Consider the following 8,426-nt stretch of genomic DNA (forward strand, 5'->3'; position numbering starts at 1 on the left):
AGCCAAAGCCAGTGAGAGGACGAAGGAGTCCTACTTCAACATCCCTCCTCGAAGCTGCTGGCCTCCTGCACGAGGGAACACTCGGGGAGGGGAGGGCCCGCCCTGTGTGGGGTCACACGGAGCCTCTCACACCACAGCCTGCCTACCCCAAAGACCCAGACACGTGAGAGAGAAGACGTAATTCCCAGCCAGGGAGGGTGCTGAGGACACACCTTCCCCATTCCCCCCTCCCCTGAGGGGCTAGAGCTCTAGCCATTAGGACCTCTGGAAGAAAGGCAAGGACGCCTGGCCCTGATTGACCAGTTTAGTCCTCAACGCGCGAAGGCCTGGGCAATGGGCCTGGTTCAGTTCAGACCTGGCCCCAGGCATCTACTCTAGGAGCTAAGACTTAACAACCAAACAAGATTAAAAACACTCAGGACGTTACTCCTGCTGACCAGATAATGGCAGTCCTGCCAGACCCTGACCAGAGACGGAGACCCAAGTTGATGGGTGTGAGCACGTGAGAAGACCACTCTGCCCCAAGGGGAGGATCTCCCTCCCGGGGCTTAGCTAGAGGGCCGAAGCCTGGGCTTCTGTTTCTCCCCACCCAATGCCACTGATTCCCCAAAGATCCCCCAGAAGGGAGAAAGGGAGGAGGCGTAGAGATGTCAAAAGGCTCACCCATGAATGGGGCTGGAAGTCAGATCTACTGGGGTGAGGAAAAGGCTGTAGAGGGGTGGGACATTGGGGCAGGGGTGCTCGGGTGTTCCTCAGACTCTGGCATGTCATCCTGGAAGTACTCAGCCTGGCGGTACTGCCACAGACGCAGGTTCCCGTCCCACTGCGGGGCAGAGGGTGGCAAGTAGTCAGGAGGCACTGCTCCCTCCCGGGTCCAAGTCCCAGACACACACTGGCCCCCCTAACCACAGCATCCTCACCGAACTGCTGACAATCTTCTCCTCGAAGGGGTGCCAGCTGACGTCACGCACACAGGCCTTGTGGTTGGTCAGCTTCTTCACGATGTGGCCGCTGAGGAGGTCGTACACTGTCCAGGAAAGGCCAGAGTGGAGAGGGGCAGCCAGAAGACCTTCGAGCCACCCCTCATCTCTCTCTGAGCAGCACCACTTACCTGCCTCTCAGACAACTTCCCGTTTTCCCAGGGGAGCAAAGCCCATGCCCGAGGATGGTGTTAGTTTCTTTTCCCTACCTCAGGTTGAGGGTATGGTCTAGCAGAGCTTGGGTATCTCTGGCCCTTAGCTAAATGTCACAGGGTCTACAGTTAAGAAAATGAAATGTGGCTTTAAAGTAGCCATTTTCTTAAAAGCCCACAAGATATGGAAGACACCACAAAAGTGAACAATGGGCTGTCTCCACAGACATGTGAACGTGCTGTTCCTTTTCTGGACGTGGGTGCACCTTTCTCTCTCCCCGGATAGGCCTCCATGTCAGGGCCTCCCTAGGCTTGGCACTGTCTTAGGCTCCTGTGACTGTGTGTTTCTTTTCGTGCATTCCTCCTACTTCAGTGGCTGTACATCTTTTACTACTTGCTGCTGTCTTCTTGTGTCATTCTGTTTGTCTCTGTTCCCTCCTACCTTTCATCTGCAATCTCTTCCCTTGGCTGGCTGAAAAACAGAACTGAGTATATTTCTGGCAATCTAGTATATTTACTGACTAGAATTCTGTGTTCCTTTTCTTAATTTAAAATGCTGATGAATAGAATGTTTTCTCTTTCTCCGTTTAAGCCTCCCTGCTCCAGGCTAAATGAAATTTCACTTGTAACTGTCACTGGGCTTCTTAAGGTAGTCACTGGTGGTTACAGGTAGAATGCCAGGGGAACACGGCTGCCCTTCCCGAGGCCCCCTGTTCAGACACCGTCCTTACCGACCACTTTGCCAGTGGAGCAGCCACTGTAGATGAACTGCTGGCCGGTGCTATGGGTGGGGGAGAATCGGCAGCGGATGAGGGTATGCAGCACCCCATGGCCCCGGTAGGTCATCAAGGAGCTGTCCCCTGGGAGCTTCAGCTTCCGCCAGGCTGGGGAGGGATGCAGGGTGAGCCCTGGGTTAGGGAGTCTGGATTCCCCTGTATCACTGGTCCTCAGCAAAGACTGATGCTCAAAGACAATCGCCTTTGCAATTCCCAACTGGTGGCTCTTTCCCCATCTAACAGTCAGCTGATACACACCAATACGGCTCTGCTGATGGTCAAGACGCTGAAATACTTTTGCATTCGTAGGTTTGGAGGGATCCCCAGCCCCTACACTGAGAACCCCTGGCTCTCCCATGGTTCAGCAAACGAAGAGTTAATGCCTGGCAAGGGGGAGGGCTCCAGGCTTTGGCCCATCCACGGCGCCCATGCCAGGCCTTGCCAGGGGTTAAATGTTTTAACTATCACCCCCGACCCTTCACTCTCCAGATCTCCGGTTCTACATCCGCTCTCACCTTTTTTGGGCACCTGCTGCCAGCGGTAGTCCCAGTTTTGCTGTGTGGCAGCCTGGCGAGAGGCTTCCATGCCTTCCCGGCTAGAAAAGCGTCGGATATCCCAGAGCTTGATGGTCTGGTCTTTGGAGTTGGAGATGAGATACCGGGCATCTCCCTGTGAATCCCAAGATGGATAATGAAGCATCGGAGCTTGCAGATGTCAGTGTCTGTCAGTCCAGCTCCCCCTCCCCAGCTCAGGAGTATGAACCCTGGTCCTTTAACTTTGGTTGCCTCTTTCTTCATCCAGGTGGGCCTCACCATTGGTTTCCTACCACAGACCCCACACCCTGGCTAGGTTTCCCCTTCTTTGCCTGGGGCACTGGCTGGGCTCCTGTTCTATACTGGGTCAGATCGTCTTCTACTCTTCTTGTACAGAAAGCCCTGCTCCTTGAGGGATGGTGGGTACCAATCCTCACGTCTCGTGGCTTAAGCCTCTTCCCTAAACTCCAGCTCCTGTAAACCCTGGCTAATGAGGAGCTTGGCGAGTTCCCACACCCGTCCACTCTGACACCCTCCTGGACAACCACAACCTCAGTCGCCTGGCTGTGCAGTCCTGACTCTACGCCCACCTTGCTGTCAATGAAGGTGATGCCATCTTGATGTCCAGCCAGCGCACCCACGGGCTTGGGGTCATCCTCCCGCATGGTGCGTCGATCCCACACTTTGCAGATGGCATCGTCACCCCCGGAGAACAGGATTTGGGAGCTGATGTCAGCAAAGGCCACCGCATTCACATCATCCTCATGGGACTCAATCTAGGGGAGAAGGGGGCCAGGTCTTTCTAGGTCTTCCAATCGGCCAAGCACCAGGAGGCAGAGGCTTCAAGTCTCGGGAGCAATACCTGAAGGGTACGTCGGTTCTGTTCTCGATCAAAGACGTACAGGCAGCCATCATTGGCCCTGAAAGGGAACGGAAAAAGAGGGTTCTGGAGCCAGGACCGAGAGAACCCATGCTACGTGTGCTCTGGAGAGAATGTTGTCTCGAAGTCCTGCTGAGGGGAGAGCCCTTCTCTCTTCTTATACAGGAGGTGGGAGAAGAGTTAGCTGTGTTTGCGAGGAGGTTTGAGACCTCCCATCTCATGCTGCAGAAATGGTGAGTGAGAAGTGAAGCAACTCATAAACCTTGGCCCCGGAGAAGGCCTGGTTGTTCTCCACAGCTGCCTGGGTACAGGTGTCCAGTGCAGTCTCTGTAACGGCAGAGCTGGTCTCTGGGAGAACTCCTATCTCATTAAGTGACAGAGGCATCCCCACAAACACTCACCCTCCTAGCACTTCTCGCCCATCTGAGGAGACAGCGATGGAGAAGACAGCAAAGCGACGCTCATCTGGCCTGAAAAGAGCAAAGGAGGAGCTGCGTTAAGTGGACTTCCCTTTAGCCCTGGTTAATCTATACAGAATCTGATGAGGGCCGTGGGGCACACTGCTGAGAGAAAAAGAAGTCGTGCCAGCACGTGCCAGAACGTGGAGCACCTCAGTGAGAAGCCGGGAAGAATCCTGCAGCCATCTATTTTACTCTGGTCCTCTGGCTGACAGGCTGGGTGGTCCCCTCCCAGGAATCCACAATGAGAAACTTGCAACCAGTGTACTTTTCCCTCTAAGCAGGAGTTCCAGTTCAAGAGGTTTGCTCCTGGAGAGCCTTCCTTGAGAAGTTTCTGATGAGTCTAACCAGGAAAGGAAGCCAGTACCTTAGATCCAGGGCAGTATGTGTGTCTCCCTCCCCGTAGATGTTGCAGATATGAACTAAGAGAAGCAAGAGAAACAAGAATCTTTCAGGACTGAGGTTAGGAGGGTGGAAGTGAAGCTAGGGAGGAGACGGAACAAAAGGGAAGGATGTTGGACCCTGGGAGTGATCTGCCCAGGAGAAGGCGTGGAGTCATGGCATGGAGGAGATGGGCATTTGGAGACCTCAGCTCCCAGGCTGAAGAGACGATGGTGGTCTGGGGCACACTCACTGTAATCAGACCAGCTGGAGTAAAGGAAATGGTTCCCGTCAGGGGTGAAGGCCACATCCAAGACGCTCCAGCCTACATCCCGGGCCTTGATGCTCTTGAATTTATGAAAGCGGCCATACCGGCAGTCATACAGTCGGATTGTCTGGTCTGTGTGAGTGGGGATCAGGCAGAATTAGGGAACACCCTCCTGGAATCCTCCCTAGATCAGACCTCTCTCACTCACCACTCATCTGTGGAATCTTCCCTTGATCATGGGATGTGTTCTAGCTAAGCATCCCTAAGCCAGGGTCTGAGCTCCCTGGGTCTGGGGCTTTCTAGCCTCAGTCAGGGAGAACGTCTGTTGTTCTAGGGCAGTTGGTAGGACTAGGGTCTGGTACCTTGGCAAGCAGACATGAAGATTTGACCATCTTTGCTGTAGATGCCACAGAAAGCCTTCTGAGAGTAGGTATCAGTGAAGCCCAGATCATTGGGCAAGAAGCTGGGAAGCAGAGGGAAAGTGAGGGTAAGGGGAGCTCAGGATGGGGAATGTCCCAGTTTGCAGAATCCTAACAGAGCTGGATGTGAGTACAAGGGCATTCTTCCCTTTGGCTTTGGGTATAAGCACCTTTTTTTGAATCATTCTATCATCCTCTCAATTGCTATACTTTTCCACTTTGTTCACTCTCAAAGCCTCAACCCCACATAACCTAAACTTAATATCCCTGAGGATCCTTTAACACTGATCCCTTCACAGTTTAGGAAATCAGACCTATCTGGCCCTTGGAACCTCTCCACCAAGCCCCATACTCACTGAGACATCATTCGAGACCGTTCTCCAAGGGAGAAGCTTCCCTGGTGGCAGAGGCCCCGTTCTCTCTAAAGGAAGGGATTGGGGAATATTGCTAGCAGAAACAGAGGGCCACTTCAGCCACACCAACCCCCGTCCTCCAAAAATATTGCTCTTGCTACAGAAACGAACCCCGCACACAGTAGTATGTCCCACCAAACTCCAGCTCAGGCTGGCTAAGAGCTCTCCAGCTCCAGCACTTGAGGCATCCTTGGGAAGTTTACTTCCCTCTTCTCTGGGATTGCAGCTTCTGGCTGCATTGATAGGCCTGCTGCCAGGCTGGCTGGAAGTAGAGAGGCCTACCTGGTGCAGCATTTGAGGAAAGCTGTGCTCCCGGGCTACCCGCCTAAGCCCCAGCCGCCCTGTGGCCAACTCCACTTGTGTCTTGATCTCATTGCATTCCAGCTCCCGTGTGTCAGGGGTTGCATCCACTGTGAGTACCAAACACAAGTTTCATCCTAGGTCTTTTCCAGACTCAGAGGACAGTTAGCAGAGCTGTGCTCAGTCTACTCAATGTGACTGAATATACTGGGGCTGCAAAGACTCCCTCATTCCCTGAATTATCTCATCTTTTTCTTTCAATTTTTGCCGAAGTTAGTTTTAAAAAAAGGCTTTCTAATGGAAGTCCTCTGATATTATGTCTCAGTCTGCCTTTCGTCTTACCGGGTGGGTTGTATCGGTCTCCAAGACGACCATCCCAGGCACTGTCATGCTCTTCCTCCGAGTCCGAGAGGGCCTGGATGAGCTGTAAATTTGCTGCACCTCCTCCCTGCACCAACCTCACTTGGCCTCTGTGGAGAGACCCCCCCCCATGATAAAGGGGAGGATCCCTTCCCCAAATCAACCAAATTCAGAGTCAATAGCTATGTAGTTCTTAGACCACCTTGTCCTCAAACCCTCATACTGTCCCCATTTTGAGGTTTGAGGCTGACTAGACCTTGGCTGTTATTTTGTCTCCTATAAGACACACTGGGAAACTAATTCTCACTCTTGCAGCAGGAGTAGAAAACCCCAACATTGCATGGATGTTGACAGATCTACTAAATTGATTTCCCAGAGAGCTAAAAATTCTGAGAGCATTTCCTTCTGAGCCTCTGCCCAAGGAGTCCAGCATAGAACGTGGTTTTCTGAAGGGATTCCCAAGCTCGTCTTCTCCCCAGGGAGCCACAGCTAAGAACCAAAGCCAGCTGCACCCCTTTCCAGTCAATTCCAGGTGGTCACTTCCCTCAAAGCATTCTTTCCTCAAGAACAGGATTAGAGTTAGGTTAATTTAAACTTGTTTTTCAAGTAAATCCACGTGGCCTCATATCATGTGTCAATAACTTCACTTAAGTTCAACACCCACTTCCCTAACTCTTTTCTTCAGCCCTCACATCACTCCCTTCCCACCAGGGAACCCCCCCACCCCCCTTTTTTTTTTTACTTACTTGGAAAATAGGTTACATTTGTGTAGTCATAGGTAGAGAGACTACCTTGAACAGTCCCCTCAAACACAAGAGCCAGCCATCCTGTTGACCCTCCCTAGGCAAGAACCACTCTTACTGGGTATGAAGCTGAGTGCGGAGAGTGTCCAGCAGGGAAAGCTGTTCTGCTCAAACAGATCAGCTGTCCTGGGCTAATCTCATTCCCTATTCTCTGTAACTCCCCTGACTGGAGCTGGGATCAAGGGGCTGTGGTGGCACCTGGTGGGGAAACACCAGGGGGTAAGTTACCTGCGTAGGAGATAGGCCAGTACCTGGGCCAGATCCACATCTTCATCCTCCTCTTCCTCTTCCTCACTCCTACGCAGGCCAGTCCCTCTTCGGGGCAAGCCCTCGGAAGGGTCTCCGGACCCAGTTCCTGCGCTGCTGCTGTTCCGTGATCCCATCTTCTGGTCACAGCATCCTTAAGTCCTGTGCAGGGACTCCTCCTGTCACCTCCTTGGATTTGGTGAAAGCAAAGCCTGCTCTAGAAACACCAGAGCGTCCTGAGATACGATAGTAGCTGTCTCTAGGAGGGCGACCCTTCCTAGAGACTGAGATCCCTTCTCCTTAGCCTGTAACAACTCCCAAGGCTTCGGGAACACAAACCTTTCCCGATCCTGTGAAGCAAAAAAAGCAGAGTGAAGCCTAGGGCACGACCCTAGCTCACCAGTAAGAATCCTTTGAAGAGGAATTTCTCAGTTTCTACCTCAAACTCACCTATCAAAGTCCCTGGGGTGGGGGTGGATTCCCAGGTAACCTCTCTGGCCGGCCAATCAAAACCCCTCGCGGAAGAAAGCGTCTCATTAGCTTACCCCATCTAACCAATCAGAAGCCTTAGGAGTCAGAGCCCCCCCCGACGCCCCCCTTATCGGCCAATCAGAGAACTCCCTTGCGAAAGCCGGCGGCAGCAACAACCAATGAGGTTAAAATTCGGCCTACAGCCCCCCTCCTTCCTTGCCTCACGCCCACGTGGTGTACCGGGGGTGTGTACACTAAGCGGGGGTAGGCAGGGAAAAAGCCGAGAAGCACCTCCCACAAAGCCGGAGGTTACCGCCCCACGCGAGACCACCCACCAGCCAGGAGCGGTCGTAGGGCCCGGAGCGGCGCGAGGCCTTGTTTACGACTGCCGCCGCGGAGTCGGCCAACCGCTTCTCCGTCACGCGCCTCCTTCGACACTCATCTCCCGGCTCCGCGGCTGGCTGACTGCAGACGTCACGCGACGCCCCTGGTGGCCCCGCCCCCTTGGCCCGCTCACTGGACAGCTGAGCGCGGTGATTGACAGATGGGCGGGAGAAAGTGCTCAAGGGGTTTGAGGGGAGGAGAAAGCGCGCGACCCAGTAGGGGCAGTAGCTCCTTGTTGTGGGAGGAGTAAGTAGGGAATCGGCTACTTCCTGAATCAGAGACAACGGAACTAGACTTAATGGACGAGGGGCGGGGCTTACAAAAGAAGTTGGTGTGCTTGGGAGAGGTGGCTTAGCAAGGGGTACAATTTGCTGTCGGTCCCTTAGGTTAATTGGGCTTCGCACTTTTCAGGCGATCTCTAAGGGCCTACTCTTTCCTCCCCTGGTCCCTGTCCGGCTTTAGCTTTTCTCTTTTCGCCGGCTGCAGCTACAGCCGTCCTTGCCCTAAGGGGTGACCGGGGCTTTTGGAATGTGCTCAAGTCACAGGCCTTCGCACCCGCCCTTCCGGGCTTAGCTTCCGGAAGCCTTGTTCTTGTGGGGACC

At 53.6% G+C, this 8,426-nt stretch overlaps 1 protein-coding gene across 3 annotated transcripts; it reads right to left on the bottom strand.

The window, feature by feature from the left end:
* Positions 1 to 650: 650 nt before the first annotated feature.
* On the bottom strand, positions 651 to 7,932 carry DCAF11 (DDB1 and CUL4 associated factor 11). Of its 3 annotated transcripts, XM_067739726.1 has the most exons (16): positions 7,776 to 7,928; positions 7,420 to 7,484; positions 6,952 to 7,319; positions 5,903 to 6,030; positions 5,543 to 5,670; positions 5,204 to 5,268; positions 4,791 to 4,891; positions 4,414 to 4,560; positions 4,147 to 4,201; positions 3,723 to 3,791; positions 3,304 to 3,361; positions 3,032 to 3,217; positions 2,424 to 2,577; positions 1,864 to 2,016; positions 921 to 1,027; positions 651 to 823 (listed from the first exon to the last, which is right to left on the bottom strand). In XM_067739726.1, the coding sequence occupies exons 3-16, from the start codon at positions 7,104 to 7,106 to the stop codon at positions 689 to 691; spliced, it is 1,641 nt and encodes a 546-aa protein (XP_067595827.1). In that variant the 5' UTR covers positions 7,107 to 7,319; positions 7,420 to 7,484; positions 7,776 to 7,928; the 3' UTR covers positions 651 to 688. The 3 variants fall into 3 exon arrangements, 2 of the variants coding, with proteins under 2 accessions (XP_067595827.1, XP_067595837.1); XR_010943896.1 differs by lacking the exon at positions 651 to 823 and having other exon boundaries at positions 1,864 to 2,018; positions 2,425 to 2,577; positions 7,776 to 7,932; XM_067739736.1 differs by lacking the exons at positions 7,420 to 7,484; positions 7,776 to 7,928 and having other exon boundaries at positions 6,975 to 6,997.
* Positions 7,933 to 8,426: the final 494 nt, after the last annotated feature.

The sequence above is a fragment of the Pseudorca crassidens genome, chromosome 1 (genome assembly GCF_039906515.1).
Source record: "Pseudorca crassidens isolate mPseCra1 chromosome 1, mPseCra1.hap1, whole genome shotgun sequence".
Taxonomy (NCBI): Eukaryota; Metazoa; Chordata; class Mammalia; order Artiodactyla; family Delphinidae; genus Pseudorca; species Pseudorca crassidens.